Source organism: Scleropages formosus, chromosome 4 (assembly GCF_900964775.1).
Source record: "Scleropages formosus chromosome 4, fSclFor1.1, whole genome shotgun sequence".
NCBI lineage: Eukaryota > Metazoa > Chordata > Actinopteri > Osteoglossiformes > Osteoglossidae > Scleropages > Scleropages formosus.
This window is the reverse complement of record NC_041809.1, coordinates 9,244,576-9,267,095: the sequence shown is the minus strand read 5'-3', so window position 1 is coordinate 9,267,095 and position 22,520 is coordinate 9,244,576. Positions and strand designations below refer to the sequence as shown.

The 22,520-nt window shown below is 42.7% G+C and overlaps 1 protein-coding gene across 1 annotated transcript in view; it reads right to left on the bottom strand.

Moving 5' to 3' along the window:
• Positions 1-22,520, bottom strand: part of LOC108932736 (collagen alpha-1(XIX) chain) — a 66,814-nt gene that overhangs the window by 12,573 nt on the left and 31,721 nt on the right. Inside the window, exons 4-27 of the mRNA XM_018749302.2 lie at positions 20,057-20,119; positions 19,901-19,945; positions 18,009-18,041; positions 15,424-15,462; positions 15,176-15,220; positions 14,504-14,539; positions 13,983-14,036; positions 13,336-13,389; positions 12,860-12,913; positions 11,634-11,714; positions 9,951-9,992; positions 9,575-9,652; positions 9,164-9,199; positions 8,953-9,006; positions 8,594-8,647; positions 7,955-7,996; positions 5,079-5,183; positions 4,221-4,274; positions 3,656-3,709; positions 3,101-3,154; positions 2,754-2,807; positions 2,442-2,486; positions 1,308-1,358; positions 1,177-1,221 (exon numbers count right to left, since the gene is read on the bottom strand). Coding sequence (XP_018604818.2) covers positions 1,177-1,221; positions 1,308-1,358; positions 2,442-2,486; positions 2,754-2,807; positions 3,101-3,154; positions 3,656-3,709; positions 4,221-4,274; positions 5,079-5,183; positions 7,955-7,996; positions 8,594-8,647; positions 8,953-9,006; positions 9,164-9,199; positions 9,575-9,652; positions 9,951-9,992; positions 11,634-11,714; positions 12,860-12,913; positions 13,336-13,389; positions 13,983-14,036; positions 14,504-14,539; positions 15,176-15,220; positions 15,424-15,459 — 1,128 coding nt within the window. The 5' untranslated portion in view covers positions 15,460-15,462; positions 18,009-18,041; positions 19,901-19,945; positions 20,057-20,119. The remainder of the gene's footprint in view (positions 1-1,176; positions 1,222-1,307; positions 1,359-2,441; positions 2,487-2,753; positions 2,808-3,100; positions 3,155-3,655; positions 3,710-4,220; positions 4,275-5,078; positions 5,184-7,954; positions 7,997-8,593; positions 8,648-8,952; positions 9,007-9,163; positions 9,200-9,574; positions 9,653-9,950; positions 9,993-11,633; positions 11,715-12,859; positions 12,914-13,335; positions 13,390-13,982; positions 14,037-14,503; positions 14,540-15,175; positions 15,221-15,423; positions 15,463-18,008; positions 18,042-19,900; positions 19,946-20,056; positions 20,120-22,520) is intronic.

The following is a 22,520-nucleotide window of genomic DNA, read 5'->3' as shown; positions in this document are numbered from 1 at the left end:
CATAGTGTGTGAATGATGGAGAGAGTGTGTTCCACTGATGTGTGGATGAGTGACCCAGTGTAAGTAATATATTGAGCAGTGTAAGTCACCTTGGTGAATAAGGTGTGTGGGCTGATAACACTACGTAGAGTCCATTGGAAGTTGCTTTGGAGAAAAGTATTTGCTGAATAAAAAAGTGTAAGATAGCTATTACAGGAGGTTGGATCTGAATTTGGGCCCTTTGAGTGCAAAGTAGCAACTATAACCACTATGCTACCTGCTGTCCTGAAACTATGAATGCTTACATTCAACCAGCATCTTTTCATCCATCCAGTAATTTCAGTTTGTTCCCCTAAGGTCTGTTCTGCTGAAATAGTAAGCCGGTAGTTTCCTTGATACTGTATGAATTATATTACAATGCTCCGTGCAGATTTGACCTGCATATGGGGTCTGGTTACATGACTTAATGATAATGATGTTAAAATGAAGGTGTGTTTCCATTCTTTCTACAACTCCATATCCGCACTGTGTGCTTTTTATAGATGATCATATTAGATTTGCTATTAACCAGCCTCTCTGTTTCACACAAGTCTGCATTGTACTGAAATACGGGAGCAGAAGGTCTGGGTGCCTTTTCCTCTCTTTATTGCCAGGGACAAATTTCTCACTTCTCACAAGCCTCACCTAAAGCTAGTGCTTAAATGCATTTCCATTTTATAGTGTATCTGAGAGCCATAAACATTATGTCCCATTATGTCCCAATGATTACTTCTCACATATCAATGGCTGACATGCAGGTATAAACATTCATTTCCACTAGAAAATGGAAAGAATAAGGCGACACACAGTCAATATCTGAAACTGTAGCGCATTAAAGGTTTCAAATACACAGCTATTTGTTCTTTGATGAAACTGTGCCAGATGAATCCGTTGTCTCATTTCACTTTTGAATTCATTTATTTTTTAGTTACCAAACATTAGCAAAATTTACAAATGCCCATTTCATGCTCTCACTGTGTTTATATGCTCACCTTGTAGAATTTGATAAAAAATCATAGAACCCTAATGCAATCCTCAGCAGGAACGGTACCCAGAAATGGCCTTGACTGGCTATAGCACTCCTCCCCTGGCAGAATCTTCGGCATCATAAATATTAAAGAGATGTAAATGATAAGCATCAAGAAAGGTGTTACATACGGGAGGACCAGGAGGTCCGGGGTATCCCACCGTGGCGCCGCCGGCCTGTAATCAAAGCTGTGTTAACTTAATGCCTTATTGCAGGTTACACATGAAGCTGAGTGCTTGTTCCTCTAGGCAAATATTCTTACCTGTAGCTTATACAAGCTACTCATGCCATTTCCTTCAGTGTAGGGAACACCCTGCAAACAGAACCATCACTGTGAGCAAATCATCTCATTTCCAATCAGCAAGCAGCCCTCTCTCCAAGTCAACATACTCATTGAGTATCTGGCTGTCTAAAGGACAAGAGAAAGATCTCTCAGCTGGCTGACTGATGTGAGATAGAAGCAATCACTCTTTAAGGGTCATAAGTAGAAGACGCCAGTGCTGGTTGCAGTGGAACTCTGGTTAGGTCTTGGATTCCCCTGAAGAAAATGGACCAGACTGGACCGGTCTTCTTAAGTGGCATGGAGTTTTGTGTATGGAATGGTGTTTAAGGAGCAGAATAATAAAGAATTAACAGTGAAAATGTATAGTTACAGCAGAAAGTTGTTCATTACTGTATATACAAAATTCAACCTTGGTTAACAGTTGCATATGCATGAGCACCCTTTGCCTGATTCCTTGTCTAACTGGATATATTTGTCATCATATTATACTTAGTGAAAAATTACTCCATGTTTTTCAATATGCTTTGACTAGACACACAATAAACAAGCAAGCTCACAGTGGTAAGCATTTGAATGACTATAACAGTCATGTTCACTTTGTACACTCCGAAAATTAATTAGTCAAGCACAGAATTTCCTATACTCAAACACTGCGGTTCCCGCGCACTAGACAAAAGGCAGCCTGCTGTGTATGCCGGGGAGATGGAGGAGTGCTCATTGTGCGCCCGGTATGCATGAGATTCTCCCATGCATGACAGGTGACGAGGGGACCCCGGGGAACGTGCAGATCCTGGGGGAAACAGATGTGTTTCTGGCCCCGTTGAGGATGGAGGCTGTGGCAGATGCCTACAAACTTGGGAACAACTTGAGATTGCCGAACCTTTCCCCAAGGACCTTCACGTGAAACCAGACAGAACATACATGCCCTTTTTTAGACCTACTGCAATAAAATCTCCCAGCACATAACAGCAACACACAACGCTTTGTCATCTTTACTAGATGTAACAACAGATGTCTGCGTCATCGGTTTTCCCTGCTATGTGAAGAACTGGTAATAGCTTCATTGCAATCTCCAGCACTACAGGAGCAGCGTCCGCATGACGGCCGACTTACAGGAGGTCCAGGTAAGCCTGGTCTTCCAGGTGGGCCTTCGCTACCCTGAGAGAGTGAACAAAAGGAGCCGATAGATCAAAACCTGCACTTTCAGTGCCTGCGGTTATAAGCTGAACACATGAAGGGATGGTTTGTGTTTCTTCCAAAATCCCAATTTAATAAAATCCAACATTTAGAAATGTCTCAAGACTGCAGCAATTATTAAGAAAAACTGCACTAAAGACACATTTCATCCTCTCTTTTCTCATATGTAAAAGTAATGGCGACATTGTAATGACTGGGATGACTAATCCGAACGCGCAGAAGTCCTACTCTTTCGCCTTTAGGTCCGGGATGCCCCATGGGTCCAGGTCTTCCCATCATGCCCTGAAAACAGCAAAACCATTTATATAATCTCTGTTGGAAAGGGAAAGCTGTATTTGAACGGACGGAGGATTGGCCAACCAGGGACCAGTCGGAGAGCTTTGAGCCCCTTTGACTCATGCTGGTTGCTAACACCAGTGAACGTGGTCAAAGGTTGCTGCTCAACTGCACAGGTGCTGAGTGTTTGCTCTATCTTAGCAGGTTGTAATGCAGCCTTCTGGACCCCCATGCTGAAGGTTTACCAAACATTTTCCATTTGTTTGGGGAAGAGCAAAGACTGCAGGGGTGAGTCTTACCGGAGCTCCAGTACGACCTGTTGCACCTGGGAATCCGGGTACGCCAGGGGGGCCCTGCGGAGGATGATGACCATGATAAGGGGATAAAAAGTACCTCTCAGCTGCCTCCTTTACACTTTTGGAACTGCTTCCCATTGAATGAACATCCAAGCAGCAGGAATCCCTGCCTTACAAAACACACACCCATATCTGCAAACCTGAAAGAAAGCTCAGGAGCAAGACAACCGACAAATTTGCAACAGTAAGGCTTAATTTGACATCTTCCACTCCAACGACTATAGACCATAATAATAACAATTACGGAAATATCTAATCCACTAAAACATCCGTTGTCAGCAGCGATTCAGAGTCACCAATACTGCTAAACCACGTCTTTCTGCTGCAGCTGTTGCACCCAGAGATCGAATTAGACAGAGTGATTTGAACCCGCAACCCAGGAGCTGTAAGGTAGCACTGTGTTGCCCCTTAGAAAAAATGATATATGACATATACAAAAGTAGAAATGATGACTTATACAATCGGTTGTGGTACTCCGAACACAGATCTCTTATGTACCTCATCTCCTTTCTCTCCAGCAGAACCAGGGAATCCTCTTTCTCCTTTAACTCCCTAAAAAGCAGTAATGTTCTTAGATGGGGTGCAGTTTGAAGACAAAATCAACAATCCACATCCACAATCAAGTCAAAACACTGTAGATCAAGTATTCATTAATGTCCCATTATTATGCTTCAGGTTCATTTCAGTCCAGTTTTTGTGATGATTGTATTTTGAACACCATACAAAATGAAATATTGTCATGTGTCTCATTCTTCCTAGGAGGGAAAGAATTTTTATTTATATTTTTTTTAAATAACTGAAATAACAGCCTTTGTTACCACCAGCAGATAATGGGGGCATGCTGCGCTAAGGAAAATGGTGTGAATGATTTATCAACAAATGGCATGTGGCGATAAATGTTTTGTTTTTGGCAAAGATGATAAAAAGCTGTTCACCGCAGTCATGGCAGAGTTACTAGTTTTTAGTGACCAGTTCTAGTGTTTCTCTGTTTGGTCCTTAGAGCAAAGCTGTACAGGTCTGTAGAGTGGGGTAATGTGACCTGGCAGTGATAAAGGTCTCCCACCTTTGGTCCCTCTTTCCCAGGGTTTCCCACAGGGCCTCGCAGACCTTGCTCTCCCTGTCAACATGAAGAAACAGATGAAGAGTGAAAGATCTGCTCTAGTCAACAGGCATAGTGATATACAGCTTTTTCTCAACTTCCTGCACATTTGCTGGATTTCCATCTCCATGTATTTTTTCCTTTTAAATGTTCTTACTCGTGTATATTCCATTTAGTACTGCACTTTACCAGGGGACAATAGGTAGTGCAACAATTGGAGTTGCTGCATTTGGGGCGGAAGGTTGCTGGCTCGAATCCCACCTACTGCTCTAGTGACCGTGAGAAAGGTACTTACCCAAAAAATGGCTCCAGTAAAATTACTCAGCTGTATAAATGGGTCAATCATTGTGAATAGTTTAAAATCGTTAATCACTTTGTTGAAAAATGTTTGCTAAAAGCTAACTTCTATCCCTACTACCACCGTGACTCTATGAGGACAAGTGGGTTATAAAATGGATGGATGGATGAATGGATGGATAAAAGCAACATCTGGGGTTTGACTTTTGATCTGGATCAAATTATCATAATATACAGTAATGCTATATATTACAGATCCATCCATCCATCCATCCATCTTTCTTTTTGCAAGCACAGTTAAATAAGCACTCAGTTACTAAGACAACAAAAACATGAACATCATTAACAACAACAACAACAGCAATAATAATAATAATAATAATAATACAAGACTTCTAGTGCACCCCTGTCTAGTGCTGCCAGTCCTGATTTCCCTGAGAGGAGGGACTCCAGGAGCTGCCTTGCCCATGCTGTGCCCATTCTGGGTCCCTTGAACTAAAGTGACAAGCGCAGTGTGTCTCCTACCTTCTGTCCCTCCATGCCCTCGGCGCCGGGCAGTCCTGGGGAGCCCTTCTCGCCCTTCTGCCCCGGCAGGCCTGGCATCCTTGCCTGGCACACGCTGCAGGCATTCTGAAGAAAGCAACACACGCTTTTGTGATTTTCTTTTCCCACGGTCTGGGCTCATCTGTTACTCCCTGTTTGTTAGTCTACACTCACAGGCGCACAGCAAGGACACGCCAAACATATTTTCGTACAATGTTCTTGCAGTGTTAGCTGGAAGGATGTGACGTGTTAGTTTGGAAAATAAAAATAATAATAAAAAAAAACCCACGACATTTGTAAGGATGTTTCCAAGACACCGCTGCTCTGAAGCTGTTCGTGGAAAGCTGTACCAAGACGACATCCATTGCATTAATGAGATGCCACGTGGCTCTAATTATCAGTAAAATGGATCGGGGCTGGAGATTGATTTGTCAGCATTATGGAAACATTCTGAGAACAAAGAGAAGCTTATGCTGTACGTGTCGGAGCGATCAGCTCCAGCTATTGTACTGAACCTGTACAGCCACAGGATCGAGTCGAGGGCAGGAAATGAGCCCTATCCGTAGGGATATTACTGTACCTGCAGGGCATATTTAATATTATAAACATTAGGGCACATTTGATGTTTAATATTTAATACTCAGCTCTTCAAGCTCATCCACAGAAGGATGATGGACATGTAAATAAATAATACATATCACGCAGCATTTTCATTTGCATGCTTACTCGGGACAAGCGGTTTCAGCCAGTTTGTGTGTGTGTGTGTGTGTGTGTGTGTGTGTTTACTATTAGTAATCATTTCAGTTGTAATTGCAGTACTATCTGCACTTAAAAATGTAAAATAACCCAATAAGTGCTGTCTGTCCTTTGGCTGACAGAATTTGCATCCAGACATTTATGCCATAATAACAGGCTTCCAGTAATAAGGAAGGCAAGAAGAATCGTCCGTAGTGGTTCCCAGTGCCATTTAACGTCCCTCGCACTTCACCGTGGTGTAATTTTAGTGTTGTCATTTCTTGGGAGACAGCAGCTATTTAATGAATAGATTACAGAATGGAGTGAGCTCAAGAGGAACACTTAGAAAGGGCACGTTGTTTTCCTTTGTATTACTGACTAGTAGCAAATTACAGTGCACGTGACCACTGCAGCGAGGGAGGGCAGGTACACCATAAGGTTTGGACATCTCTTAAGTGCTCTCACTGTTCCAGAGACCTTGTTCCCCTACAATGAGTACGTTTTATTTCTTCAAATTATTACCCTTCCCAAAGGACTCGTGATTTTTGACTTCGTTAAAAAAAAAAAAAAAAAAAAAAAACTTCAGAGCAATACAAGGCCACCTCAGCGGTACATGTTGTACTTGTGCAATACAAACTCTAAAATGAGAAACTATTTGAAAAAAAAAAGACAATCACTGATATAGGATTTTTGGCAGCAGTGTCAAAGGAGGGAAGGAGTCCTAAGTGGTTGTAAGGCTGGCTGGCACGAGGGGGGTCTTAGAACAGCTTAGGGGTCTTCGTCTATCTGAGTCCCCATTCTGCTATACATTATAAAGCCTTCAGTGAAGCAGTCATCTTCAAAAAAGTCCAATAAAGGACGATTTCCATCTAGACATTCATGTCCCAGAAGAGAGCACGACCCCAGCTGACTGCTTCCAACTCAGCTAGAAAGCCTTCCATCCCTTATTCATTCCACTCCCGCCGTCTTCGCCACAAAGGGGAGCCTGCCAGGGTCTTGCCATGGTCTTTTGAAATTTGAATATGCTCTGATCTCACTCTGTAGCAAAACACTGCGGCAGCACCTTGGAGGTAGAGATAAACACTATCGTGTCATGGTCAATCTCCAGCAAATGGAAGGCTGTTGATTTTGACTTTACTCTTTCTCGTTTTTTTTAGGCCATGGAATTTCTCATACTCCTCGGTAAACAGAATAAGAAATAAGAGTAGCATTATCAGTTGAGTTGGATGGGACTTTTATCAGGTCTGGACAGTAAGGCAGAGAAAACAAGCAACAGGACTAATCATTGCAGGCGGAGGGAAGAGCTGAAACAGACCTCTCCTGAGATGTCAAGCTGTACAGATACACAAGACTGGAGAAGGATGAGCTGCCAGTGAACAGCTGTGCCAAGAATCAGCAAAACAGGAGTTTAAAATTATATGGACATCCTTACCTATACAGTGGAGCTATATATTATTAAAAAATTAACAGCTCAAAAAATTAAGAGCTGTCTGTAGTGGTACTCCTGTCATCCTGTAGGGGGCACTGTGGGGCTTCAGCCAGGAGATCTTCAAATTAAAATTAAATTGCATGTCTCCATTAAAAGATGGCATTTAATTCTACTTCCTTGAGCCTTGTGAAACACACAGAGGCTAATAACTTTCTTCAGATGGGAAGAAAAAAAACAGCACTTAGTAACCTGTTTCTTTATCTGCAGCATTATTTATCTAGCTGGCACAAATGATGCGTGCTATTGACTTTAACCGTTCGGAGCATACAGGGATGGAGTGGCATTTTCAAGACTCACTTGGGGTCTCTGTTTCAAAAGAGATTTTCAAAAACAAAAACCGAAGGGGGCAAGAACTGCCGCCTCTGCTGATGAACGTGTCATTCGTGCACCTGAATAGCTCCAGCAGACTGTAGCCATTTTATATGGGCCTTAATTGAGTTCATTTTCCGAACAATCCTTCGGAACATTTTCCTCAGCAAGAAGGCTCACATCTACAGGCAATTATCTGTGATCTTTTGTGCTTTACACCAAGACACAAGCAGCACTGTATTCAGTTTCCAATGAATCCCACCGACTTCAGGTTCCTTTCGCATCTCTACTTGTAGAAAGACACGCAACACGGATATTACCGTACCTTGAGTAAGGTGCCCATATCGCGCACAATTGGTAGTGCAGTCTGATGGGAGATCAGAAAACAGTATTACTTTCTCTCAAGCCATAATTCTTGGTAAATGTCTGTGTACAGTATCAGTCAAAAGTTTGAGTACACCTGGGAAATCTGGACAATGCTTGTATGGGAGGAAGTGGGCAGAAGAGTGAAAGTAAAGCAGCCCACAAATGTCCTACATCTCTGGGAACTGGTAAAGAAGGACTGAAGACATGGTGGATAATTTCCTGATCAATCTTGTCCACTGCATGCCTTCTGAAAAAAATTTGTGTCCAGAAGGCATACTCAAACTTTTACCTTCTTTACTATGTATGTGTATACAAATCAAGCTTATGTGTACGGTCTATGGTGTAAAAACCGCAACGCTCAGCTGCAGTATTTGGCTGTTTCATGGGCTTCCAATTTTTTAAACTGTGATCCACTAAAATACAAAGCACTGTCATGGTTCTGTCACATCTTTGCTACTGCAGGTAGTGACATCAGGTTGCTCTGATTCAGATGGCTGCCTTTGCATTTTGTGTGGAGCAATGAGGCCTGAAATTGTTCAGCAGCATCATTTTTGGCGTAGTCTTCCAGGGCTGCGGACGCTGCATCCCCTGTACTTACCGGTTCTCCGGGGGGTCCCGGGGGGCCAGGCCTACCCTCTCTGCCTGGGGGGCCCTTATAAAATGGAAAACATGAAAGGGGGGAAAATGAATGAAAACTGAAGTGATGATGCTGGCAGACAAGCCGCAGCGCAGCCTCTTAGCCTCCCTCCCTCTTGACACTCATCCTATCTGAGGGAGGCATCTGGAGTGTGTGACGTTCGTCCTCAAGCGGAAAGACAAGACAATATCCGCTCCATGTTCTCCATCTCTCTGCAGCTGCTTGTGGGGCTCCCATGCTGCATTTAGCTCTTCGCTCAGAGAACAAAAGGGAGGGGAATGACAAGTGGGTGGATCCAGAAAAAAGACTGACTGACTCACCTCATTGCCCGGCTGTCCTGGGGGACCTGGTGGCCCAGAGGGTCCTTGGGGGCCCTGGAATGCAATTCAGATACCACCAACATGTTCCCCTTACCCATTCACATGTGACAACTTAAGATTTAGTTTGCAGTACACACTTTTTATATGTCTTTTTCTATTCTGATGAATTCAACAGGCATTCTAACAGATACACGGATGAATTGCTATTTACCTGGATTCCTTGCCGACCCTTGGGTCCCATTGGGCCCTGTGAACAAATTGCAGTCGTGTTCCCTTCAATATCAGTTCTCAAACATTAGGTACAGTTAAGGCAACCAGCTGGGCGCCACCTTCCCTTGTAACAGATTTCTACCATTACAAGATACCGAATGCTGACAACAGGAGGCCTCTGGGCAAAAAGATACTTTTTATCCCGCTTGGGGTCCTACAGTCTGATTTTGACTGCACATAGAGGCTGCCACAGGCATCTCATTGTCCCAAAGAGCCATCAAGTCCTGGCAGTTAGCCGCTGTCTATTCATATTGGTTACCAAGGAGATGCCCCAGACTTGTAGGTAAAAACCGGCTGTCAAGGATGAGGTCCTGGTGCGAGGTCTCACAGAAGGCATGGGTGGTCTACTCACAGGAGGCCCAGGCAGTCTGATCCCTGGCTCGCCTTTCTCCCCTGGCTCTCCTGCTACGCCGGGCACTCCTCGCTCCCCCTGATAATCCAAGAGAGAAGGCTGAATAGAAGAGTCTTTTAAACTCACATTCTGAATATAGTTTGGTTTTATAGAATATAGCTGCAATACGCTATACATTGTCATTTACATTTATTCATTTAGTAGACACTTTTCTCCAAAGCCATGTACGTCTCAGAGAAAAGTACAATGAGTGCATTACACCAACAGAAGGATTGTCATTATACACTGTATTTATAGAGATGATACTGATTATTATGGAGGGTTTGGGACAAATGTCCTGTGTTAGTCCAATTTTGTTCTGTTTAGGAGAGTTTACCTTTGGGCCTCGAGATCCTCTTGGCCCCGATACTCCTTCCCCCTGTTAGGAATTCACACAGAAGACATAGTTTTATACAGCACTTACTGTATATTCAAAATTCCACATATTTTTGAATGCATTGGCAATATTGGAAATAGCTTCGTCAGTAAAGCCATAGTGACAGTAGTGTAATTTTTCCAACGCAGCTTTCTGTGCAAATATTCCTAATTCTGCATTTCATCTTTCTTTTCTGTTCGATGCACACTGTGGTATTTATTACATTGACAGAAGCACAGTAACTAATACTGGCTCACTACACAAAAAAACTCACACCAAGTAAAAGGATGCTGTAAGCATTATTTACTGTATGCCACTGATGGGAAATTGATTCCCGTAGTTAACGTACAGTAGCTCTGCACATAACAACTGCACTGCACAATGTAAATCAGCCGCATGCAACTCCTCTCCTTGCCGTCGCAGCACTTTTACAATGTTCGTGACAGAAAAAATAACTTTGTTGGATCTGGACCAAGATTTCAGTGTAATAGGCTGCAATACCAAATGAGCTGAGGAAAAACAAAACGATTAGAATCCAAAAAGAAAAAAAAAAAAAAAAAAAATGCAGATTACTTGTTGGAGGACTAGGAGGACTAGATGAAGGCTTGAAAACAAACCACCGATGACACCGAACTCTTTGCCTGCCTCTGTGTCTTGTTCTCACTCTGCCCATCCTGCTTTTTCACCTGTTATTCTACTTTTCCTTCTCTCTTCAAGGGCTACGATGAAGACCATGGTGTACGGCAGCTGCTCACTCTGTTGATGTCACACTGGGTGACCCTAAGTGGCATGACTGCGGAGGTCAAGTTTCTGGCAGCCTGCTCAACCTTCAGCCCCTGGCGCCACTCTCCTCTAAGAGAGCCCCACCAGTTCTCATCCTTACAGCCACTGCATGTGACCTCTTACCTGGGCTTGTGCTTCTTGGCAAACCATGTGCAGGGGGTGCAGATGGTCAACCTTAGTTATGATTAAATGTGCTCACAGCCCATCCCAGGATGCTGCATAACAAGGCTCTACCAGTAACAAGCGGTCAGATTGAGATACGGGGTTAATGCTAGGGTCTAAATACAGTTCAGTGCTTTGTCTCCAAACCTTATATCATCCAATTTGTATAATGAGGACCCGACAAGTATCCAACGGCCCATTAACACCAGGTGATGCACTGCAAGCTTGTTAGCTGTGTCCCTGCAGTGCCTTTAAGTAGGGAAGAGTAAGAGCAAGATTCTTAGGTACTGGAGTCATGCACATTATGACGCAGCTGCCTGCAGATCCTCTCCTGGAAAAAACTTGCAGGAAGGAACCCCGCGAGGTACCAGTTGATCTACTGAGTGGCAGGCCCCTTTAACCGCTCCACAGTCCCCCCAGCCCACTGTCAGCTTTTAAGCTATAAATATAGCTATAGTTAATATCAGGGCTGCATCCTGGGTCAGGCTGACTTCACACCTGCTCACTGACCAGGCATAAAAAATTCCTGCTTTTTGATAAGAGCTTTGACATCAGGACATGAAAACCAATGTCAAATACTGATGTTTTACCACAGTGTGCATGGAATACACAGGAAGAAGCAACAGCTACTGTCCACAAATCGCTAAAAAGTGCAGATGTAGTGGTGAGAGATTGAGAACTGCATCCTCCATAACTGACCAGTGTCCCAAGTCCTGGCGTTCCAGGCTCTCCCTTGGGTCCCGGAGGTCCGGGAGGACCCATCGCTCCACCAGAGTCACCCTGGAAAGAGGTTACCGTAATTTAGAGGGACAACACACTGGGGATAACTTAGTGACAGGTCAGTCTTCTCATTTTGCTAGCAGGGGAAATGTTCAGTGATGCTGACGTGTTTCACACATAGAGCGATGACCCCTTTCCAAGTCTCTGAGTCTGTGTAACATTCACTCCTCAGCAATAGTTTCATAATCTATTGTTATCGTACCTTCTCGGACTTAGTGAGGTCAAATATTAGAGTAGGAGGGAGATGTCAATCTTAATACACCTTTTATTACTATTTCTTCTTAGAGTGTTTCTCCTGTACTCACCAATAAAACTTAAGGTACCCCATGGGGATCTGTGGACCCTTAACGGCCACATATATAGAACAGCAGCCTCACCGTCTCATTAGTAATCTCAGCAGGTTTCTCTTGACTACTGAAATTCATACTGCCCGACTGGGTCAGGCATCAGTTAATAGTTTTGATCATTATCGGTTATCTGCATGGGATACACTGTCCAGCAGAATCAGTATATCAAACATCCCTACACATGGGCAAGAAGAGAGGGCAGAGATCAGGCAGATGAGATGCTGTAGAGTCTGAGGGAGGTTATGGCACCTTACTGCATGTGAAAAAAGGGAGTTTCATAACAACGAGTCATTATTGTTTGCATTGATAACAGTTTTGATTGGTGTTGATTGGTAACGGGATACATATGCGGTTCAATAGCACCAGGGAAACCAAACTTCTACTACAACTGAAAGGGAAGTTTGCAAAGCTACTTAGAACGGGATCTGTGTACAATTCTGAACATTTTACTGGTGCAATTCAGGGTAAATCACAGTATCAAGTATAATACAGCATTGCACCAACAGCTTACATTGTGCTTTTTGCTGCAGTGTATAGTGCATCACCTTTTCATTGAATATGAGGATAAAATCCATTTTCAAAAGTATGCAATTATTGTACAGAAGTTTGGACTCATTTTCGGGGCTATAAACGTAAGACATCCAGCATCCCAAACGTTTTCCCAACACAGTGCACCATGAAAAATGTTCTGAACTCTTTGCATCCTACTCTCTACCACAAGGTTTCCTGCTCCCTGAGTTGCTGTTTACACTTTTACCGATCTTTATTGTATGTAACATCCAAAAACAGAAAAAACACCTTCTCTCCTTTAAGTCCATCCTGTCCAGGCTCTCCAGGTTCCCCAGCAGCTCCCTGTAAATGGTAGAGAACAGAGCGACATCAATCAACATTCCCCCAGTGATGCTATATGCTCTCCTGAACTCCTCTTCCCAACTTCTTTGGGGAGGTGGACTGCCCCAGCCCCTTCTCCCCTAAACCAGAATTGATGGAAACCCTTCCTCCTCTCCCACCCCGTTTGAATAAAAACAGATGCTCATTATGGTGAGCAGGTGCCCACAACAGATTGGGCTTCTGCCTACATTCCTCACACATAAAGCACTCAGATCTGACTGTATCCACTAATTAATTCTCAAATTTGATTACTGATCATCTGTGTAACAATTCAAGCCTTCAGATTTTTTCCCCTCCTCCCTTAAACTCTTTGGCATAAGATATGACTGATAACAAGATATACAAAAAGTAAGACTGGACTAGCAAGCAGTTGAAATTCTTACCAGTTTGCCTGGAATCCCTTGGGGTCCAGTGGAGCCTGGCAGGCCCTCTTTACCCTACAGAATGAAACTACAGCACTTATTATCCCTGCAGAATGCGTCCATTTGAGTTTCTTTACAGAAATGCAGTCAAACAGGCCATTTCAGAACAGCCAAAGGCTGAGAACAGAGCAATTCTCTACATCCATTTGTCCTTTCAATTTAATAGGAATCTCAAGGAGTAGCTGCAACCTTCGAATACATATTTTTTGTTTTTACTGAAAAAAGGACAGAAATTTGAGAAGCTCACTTTGTGTTAAGAACGCACTGCTTCTCTAATGAATACAGAGAGAATGAGAACAATTAGTACCTAAACCCAAAATCAATAAGGGTCTTTGGGGTACAACCTGCAGTCTGTGTGATTTGAATCCATCCATTATTCTATACTTTTTTGATTTGATTTATTCTTTCTTTTGTGCGCACTCACAGTTTCCTAGGTTTCTTCATGGTTCTTAGGGAACCATGGCTTTAGAAAACCCATATCATGTGCTGAATTATGCAAATGCCTCATTATTATACTGAGTTAAATAGTAAAGACAGAACTTGCGTTTGCCCATGCTGGCTTTAATACAGTATATCTTAACATTAATATGGAGTCAGATGGCACGTACCTCTGAGCCTGGCTCGCCCTTTAGACCTGGTAGTCCAACACTTCCCTTTACCCCCTCAGCAATAGAGGTGATGAAAGGGGAAAAAAGAATAGAACAGTTCAACACAGGATGTGTTTTGCTTTGCAGATACAAAATGAGCAGATATTATCATAAGGCACTTGGAAGGTTAATTTCTTTGAAGATTGGTGGGAGAGACAGAAAACTCCAGGGTGACACCAAACATAAATCAAGTTATTATAATTCCAGTTATTGTGATTACTGCAATTTGTTTTGTTTTATTTCCCCCGTTTTCTATCGTTTGTTTGGCAGTTATACTCTTTCCATCTCTCTCCTCTGAACTGTTGTGACCCTTTCAGGCCCAGCAGAGCATACTCATGACATTTTCATGAAGACACAGCAGAGCAACCAGTACAGTACAAGAGCACTTCTGGATACATGAAGGAGGGTTGTTGACCTCTCAGGGGTTAACCCTTCCAAGACCCTGTTCTGCAGTGCAGAGATGGCTCATTTCCTTTGCTTACCTTTAGGCCTTGCGGTCCTTGAATGCCTCTTTCTCCCTGTAAGGGAAAAATCACGAATAAATGGGGAAAAAAAAAAAAAAAAAAAACTGGAGGACCACAATAAAGGCTTGACATTTCAAGGTTGATCAAGATTTTTAAAAGAGCACATTAACTTCAGTTATTGTGCTTTTTTCAGTATTTGCCTTTACACTGAGACGACAATGGCATACTGCATCATTTTAGTGTCTTCCTAATTTGGATCAATATTTAATTTTTTTCCTCAGCCATTTCCATTTTGTTGTCAAAATAAGTCGAGTCCAGAACCCTCAAGTTTCTGAATGTCAACGTGTGACTCATCTGTTTGGAGCAACTCCATTTTTAACCACTCAAGATGATTTCTGTCCAACCATCGGAAGTTGCATAAAACTGTTTAGCACCTTCAAATAAAGATGCCGCTTGTATCTAGCACTTTTTAGATTGATCAACTACGATCAATGTCTGCACAGATGTACCAATTTCATTGAGACACTGAGGTCAAATATATCTCACTTTTGTTTTAAAAGCAATACTCCATTTAAATCCCATGGATCTGCGATTCAGAACTTCTATGCTCAATATCATGAACGTTATGAATTTCTAATACTTATATTGTTCAGTCCATGTCTTGGTCCTGTTTTGTGTCTTTCCGCATACCTGTTCTCCTTTTTCCCCCTTCTGTCCCTTCTCTCCTGCTTCACCCTGAAATCACAATAAGAAAGAAATGGTAACTGGTGGCCATGTTAACAGTGTAGCAACAATCAGCCTCCAAAATTTCATGTAACATCACTTGATTCTAACAGATGTACAGTAAGCATACAGAAAACAAGCCAGGGCTTTGTGAATAAAAGGAACATTCTGAAATTAATGTAGACATTGGCACAGACGCTGGAAGTGACACGTACAGGCCCAGAGAGGTGTCGCAAGCCATGTGCCGTCATCACCTGGAAAGAAACAAAAACAGACAAACAGGCTTCTTATTCTCAGATTGCCGTCGTTGGGCAAACAGCCGAAGTGAGCAGACGCTTGGGCCTGGGGAGGGCGGGGGTAGCCGGTCGAGGCAGGCAGGCAGGCGGGAATCCGAGCAGATGGGCATGACAAAGGGGTACACACATGATGGGCTTCCAGTGCTTTTTGGAGGCCCACACAATCTAGACAGGTGCAGGTTCTTCAGGGTGGAGGAATGCCAAACCGACAGGCTAATGGTTGGAGAAGAAGGTATTAAGTAGTAACTCTATTCTGGGCAGTAAAACTGTTTGTACCAAATGTTATGCAATAGAAGCAGCATCAGAAATATAGCATGTCACCACTGATCTGTTTATTTTAATGTGACAGGACAGATCTCAGTAAAATGGCCTAAGCAGCATTCATCTTAGTCACCGACTTGCCCGTATCCAGCAAGCGGAAAGGAAGCTCGGTTCACGAGCGAGACAGCGACACTTTGCTGAGACAAGCGATCCCATGTATCACACCCTCAGTGCAGTGCGGCAGACACAATACGGTCCCCAGATCCCTCACCCAAACTGACACCGGCTCGGGACTCGGTGTCATTCGATGTGGGGACAGCGGGTGACGATAACAGGCAAGCTGCGAACGGGGTGTGAAGGGACCTGCTGAGTCACCCGTCGCATTGGGAGACCAAGGCGCGGCTAATATGAAAAAACATCAGCTTAGTACACTTTGGTGTCTCCTGCAGTCAAATGATGCAGGAAGCCTGTGCCTCCCACATATCACCTTAACCACGGTAACGAACCCAAATTGTTGCTGTTTGTTGATAAAACTCTCAACCTAGTCTGTTCGGGAAAGAAAAGATAACTGGAGACAAAGTTCAACTCCCGACCTTCCACTAAGTACAAAAAAGGCCTGAAGGAGTTCAGTGATTAAGAAAGGTCCTATTAATAGAACTGTCCACAGCTGATCATGTATTAATTAAAATGCAGGGATTAAAAAGGAAGGCAGGCAATGAAAAATAAATTTTATGTATCTCTTTGAAATGCTGTATGGTACTTAATGAGGTAACGTTTATGTATATACAGTATTATTAGGACACCCATGCGGGCTAAATATTTATTCCAAGTAAAGTAAGACATTTATTCGAATTTGTCTGGGTTCAGCACAATATGTCCAAAAGCTTTTAAAATAATAAAAAAAAGAAATATATATATATATATATATATATATATATATATATATATACAGCCAGACCCAGTCATCCTTTAATTCCAGTTGACAGTATTCAAGTGATTCTATTTAAATGTTAAAAACAAATGGCCACAAAATGCTCCAGTGCAATTTGTGATAATTACATTAAATATTTAAGCTTACACATGACCAAGATAAACCGGCCGTTATGTTCAGTGGAATAAACACAGAACAGAACAATTTTTATGAGAGAGTGGGGATATCAGCAAGGCTGTGCCGAAAGTAGCTGTATAATTTAATTTAAACCTCACCTAGAAGGTAATTAAAATTTTACAGTACAATTTCAGGAATTTTGCAACGCTTTATTCATAAATATGCCTTATGTTTTTGCAAAATCATATCTATGCCTCATACCCCTTGATGGTATAGCCTGCCTCATGCTCTGTTGTTCCAGAACAAGCACAAGGACCCTACACTGGACAAGCAGTAATTGATAAGGGATGGATGGATGGATGGATGGATAGGTGGATGGATGGGTGGGTGGGTGGATGGATATTTATTTCTCATCCCATATTTCCCTAGAAGTTTTAACTTTCATAATGGTGCTATTACCATTCCCACAGAAGAACAAAAAAATTAAATTATTATCTATTTCAAAGCACCCATTGAACCAATTGATCCAGTTTTTCCTCATTTTATTCTGCTTCCTTTCAGCTCCTCAGAAGAAATGATTCATTAAAACGCAGATTTCCAGAATTTGTATGAGGTTGACACCAACACCCACTCAGACGCCCACACACTTCCTGCTTGCTGTGCGATACAGAAGCTGTTCTTCTTGAGGAGACAGCTGGTGACATGCTCAGCAAACAGGCACGTTGCTCCTTAAACACCGGCAGTATCTTTCAACTTATGCTAAGCACAGACGACGGGTGGCATTATTCGCCTTCAAAACATCAAATTATTACATTAAACGAATGCAGCCAACGGAAATCGTACAAGGCCAGAAGAGGACAAGATGGCAGAGAATTTTGAAAGTTAAACAATAGGAAGGCCTGTAAATGTTGCAGGGTATTGGGCGGACGTGGAGCAGCAAAATGAAGACAAATTACTCTAATGCACCCGTCTTGCCGTGGCTGATGCATGTATAGCCAACATCATACTTGAAAGGCCCAAAACGGAGGACAAAATTGTCTCTATTCTTCACCGCCTTTTCGGGGCACAATTTCGACAATAGCCGCACATCTCATTTCTATGCCATTAGAAAAAAGAAAGAAGTCACATTATATTGTTGGCGGAGGAGTTGATAGCTAACAAAAAAAAAAAAAAATCGAAGAAAGGTTGTACTCACAGGTCCTGGAGGTCCTCTGGGTCCGACTTCGCCCTGGTCGACAGATGCGAACACACAGACGCAAACAAACTTACAAAATCTCCTTCGCAATCCGAGGTTCTTTCAAAGTGAGAACAATACACGCCTAAATAACACAGCCAAGCGTGTTTGGGGTTTTTTTTTTTGATACCGAACAAAGGCGCGGAGGGAAAACCAAAGACAGGAACACGGCGGGCGAAGACAACTGGGCTCGGCGGACTTCAGACTGCAGCAGAGTGTGGAGTGGCAGGGCGGTGAAGGTCAGTACAAAGTTCCAAATTGCTTTGACCAGACCTAATAGCCTTTTTCAAGCGACTTGGCAGTGGCTGTAATGGCTTTGCAGGCCTCGTGTCTCATGGAGACGGCGTGAAGCGAACCGTGATGTTACTTTTTGCTCCCTTGCTGTCACGGTCCTTAGGAACGGGTGAATATGGACTGACGAACTGCTGATCAGTTCAACTTCAACAAAAACCTCTTCTACTTTTTCCCCTAAGCGCATTCGACCCCCCCCCCCGTTCTGATCTTTCAAATCTTTGAGTTGTTTATTCAAATCACTTTAAAACATTCAAATCCAATATGTTCAGTAAGAGCTCGAAATTACTTTTCTCCCCACTGATCTTGTAGGAAATGTGTGAAATCAGAGGAAAAGAGCAAAAAAACTGAACACCTTGAAGGTCTTTTCTTTTAATTTGCTTTAATATAATGTATTTCGACATTAAACAGCGTTTATATCACGGAAGCATATTACATTAAAGGCAGAGAATAATGTCATATGTGACTGTAACCTTGCAGGACAAGGCTAGCGGGATGCGCTGAATACACCGACCATACATCAAGCGGTCAGACTTGTTAAAAATGCCCTTTTACAGCCCCAAAACACCTATGTGTGATGATTATGCTGCAGTTTATGTTAAGGTTACCTTTAAGGTTTGTTTACTTGGACTGACAGGGTATTGGAAAAGCGGAAAAAAGACGGGTGTGAAGCACACGTGATGACATAGACAGGTTTGGGAATCGGAAATGGACACCAACACCATTAAAAGCCCAAAGCTCTGGTCTTGTAAAAAATGGTTTTCACCCTCCCACCCTTGCTTATTACTAGTTTTCATTTACATTCATTTAGTTTATTCTTTTCTCTGTGCACTACACTGTTAAACTGCACATAATTATAAATTCATTTATACAGCAGGGGTATATATTACTGGAGCAAGTTAGGGTAAAGTACTTTGCTCCAGGGTGAAACAGCAGGAAGTGGGATTCAAACCTAATTCTAAATTTTCCCATACTGACACCCATGACTGCCTGTGTTGTCCTGGGGAGTTCTCGCTCCCCTGCTGATTTTGATGATCTTTTCTTGCCCCCCGCCCCCAGCAAGGACACCAGGCCATGCTCAGACAGAAGCCTGGAGAAAGCTGGCATGTGGAGGCCCCCCCAACCCTTTTACATACAAGAGATGCTTGGGGTGAGTCAGTCCACACTGGACCAATAGCAATATTTATTTTATTAACTGTGATTTATTTCTCCGCATACTCTCACTTTGCTTTTTATTTTTCAGTTTTTCAGCCTCAGTACATCCACTGCGGAAAACACTGAACAGATGCACTTTTGAGGTGTATATAGATTTTTTTTGTTTCTAAATTTTTTATTATTTTTTCTGCGTTAAGTATCGAACAGTGATATTAGAGCGCAAAAAAGGCTTCATGAGCACAGGCTTGTCTTTTCATATGCTTTCATATGTTGATAAGCTCATCTGAGCTGGGCTTTACAGTGTCGCTTGTGTGTTTCTTCAGGTTCTGTTTCAGCCTTTGCTTTTTGATCACCAACTGGACCACCCGGCTTACATCGCCGTTGTACACACACGCTGAATCTCATACCTTTTCTCCTTTTATCCCACTGGCTCCTGCTTCTCCTGGTGGACCCTAAAGAATGAGGCAGAATTTTTCATGACAAGAAAGAAGAATAATAATAGAATAATAACTTTTTTTTTTTTTTTCCAGAAGATACGATGGCATTTATTTAAGAATACATACTGGATCTCCTCTGTCGCCTTTTTCTCCGGTTTCTCCCGAGGAGCCGGTGTCTCCTTTGTCGCCCTGGAGAAACACAGACAGTTAATCACAAACATCATCCTTAAACAAGAGACGATACGCTGCATCGGAGCTGACCTACATCCTTTCAGATTAACCGCATTAAACAGCGGCACTTTGTGAAAATTTTAGGAACAGGCTTCTCGGAGTTAAAAAAAATTATAATAACGAAAAATAGGCCACACACTAACCCCCTCAGTCTCCAAAGTCTATAATTTAACTAATATTTTGCTTCTATCTTAGAGAACAGCTCATCCCATCAGAGCACGTTTGAGTCTTACTGTAGAGGATAAGAGCAAGTATCAAGTGCGGTGAAAAATGCAGTTCACCTCATGATTTTTTCCCAGTTCCTTTGCCAACAGATGGCACTTGATGACTGCGGTAAAACAGTAGCATTCCCTCTCCTTTTTTTCTGGTACAAGGGCAAAACAATCTGAATAATTTTGCAATGTGGGCATGTATGAAGGCATTAAAGCCAAACTGGGCTTTATAGGATGCAGTTGCACCTGGAGTCATCATGAGATCTCTTGCGTGATGCATATTCATTCGGAGGCAGGAGTGTCTATCAGGGAGAAACATGGTCTCAGCCATCCCTGATGCTGCTTGGAGAGCTCAGTATTAAAAAAAAAATACTCTTTGCATGTAGTTTAATCGAAGGGTTGCTTGGAGCAGAGCTACTGCATCATCAGGCAAGCCCATTTAAATGCTAATGAAAGCCAGCCAACAACTACTACTAAAAAGTGCACTGCGCATCTCAAGCATTGCTACTACTGATTTTAAATGGTTGACAACAGATTCACCACTGACATTGGATTTCTTTTTACTGGGGGAAAAAAAAAAAAGTAATTAAAGGGTTTTGACTTAAAGAACGCTCCAGGGAGGGGGGCTAACAGTGTCGGGGGGCTTCCCGGAGAAGAGCACAGTGACTGTGGCGAATTTGTGCCTGTAAATGACTATGTGCAATGAATAAATCTGGACCTGGGGAAATTTATCTCCTCCTGTTCCCTGCCATCCTTTCTCTTTCAGTCCCACATCGTTCGGCCCTGTTCCCCCACCGCAGATGCTGCGAAATAATAACTCTCTTTAAAGGGCACCTCGGTGTACCGCCATCTGTGGAATTTACCGTATTCTGGCGTCGGGAATTTTCTCGACATTTGCCTTCGTAATGCAGGAGCTTCCCATTTTGCTGAGTGGAAAAGCACACGCGAGCACTGGGGAATTTGCGACGTGTAAATTTTACATTCAACAAAGCGATGCTTTTGTAAAAAAGCCATTGACAAAAATGTGACGAAAGAGAACGAGACGCATGTCTGCTCTGCTGTAAAAGGTCATTTTGACATAGATCGTTCTTGACATTGCGGTTCATGTGCAATAAGTCAGCAGGATAACGCATTTGAACCAAACTGGACAAAATATTTCTCTGTACTTATAAAGGCAGCTGTCTGTAATGGAAAGTCTTTCTGCCGGTTTCTCATTCTACAGTTCTGATTTCCACAAATAATTTATCGACTTAGCTGATGCTTTTCTCCAAAGCAACTTACAATTGTTCACACAGCTGGGTAATTTTACTAGAGAAATTTAGGGTAAGTACATTGCTCAAATACACTTGAGCCAGAGGTGGGGAAGCAAACCTGTGCCTTTTGAACCCAAAGGCAGCAGTTCTCACCACTACACTACCACCACATCCCATTGGCTGCATCATAGGAATTGCACATACTTAGAAATGCAAAGGTGTCCTTCAACAAAGATGTGAAGGATCATTATTAATTTCGTTTGTTAATTATGCGTAAATTATAATATCACAAAGAGAAACAAGCAATTATAGTAGGGTAAAACGCTCATGGTAACATTACAACCATTAATAAGTCATAGGAGTCAAAATGAAAAATTATCCATACCACACAATTACGCAATAATGCCACAACGGCCTGTCTGGCTGCAAGTCTTACATATTGGCAGGCCATCGCCATCTGAGATAACATGAGTATCAATACATAGAAATACCCCCCTCTGGTCCTTATGTCAGAACTGCCATTATGATTGTCTTTAAGGAGACAGGATGTGTCCTGGTATTGACAAGGAGCTCTGTCACCAGCGAAATTCAATCGCACGGGATTGCTGGCATGTCAGGGTGCACTGGAGGATGCTGGCAGAAATAAGACTTGGGTGAATCAGGCCCAGGACTATCAGCGTTTAATTCAAAAAGGGTCGGTGAATGTGCCTGTTGAAATTCTGTTCAATCCTGCACACTTGGGTCTCATTTCAGGCTGTGCTGTGAATTTATAACACCCTTTAAAAGGAACTTTGGCTCCATTTGTGGAATTTCACATATCATGACATTGCCAGCATGTCTGGTACCCAGTGCAGCTTTGTCAGAACTTTGGGAATGATTCAAAGACAAGCAAAA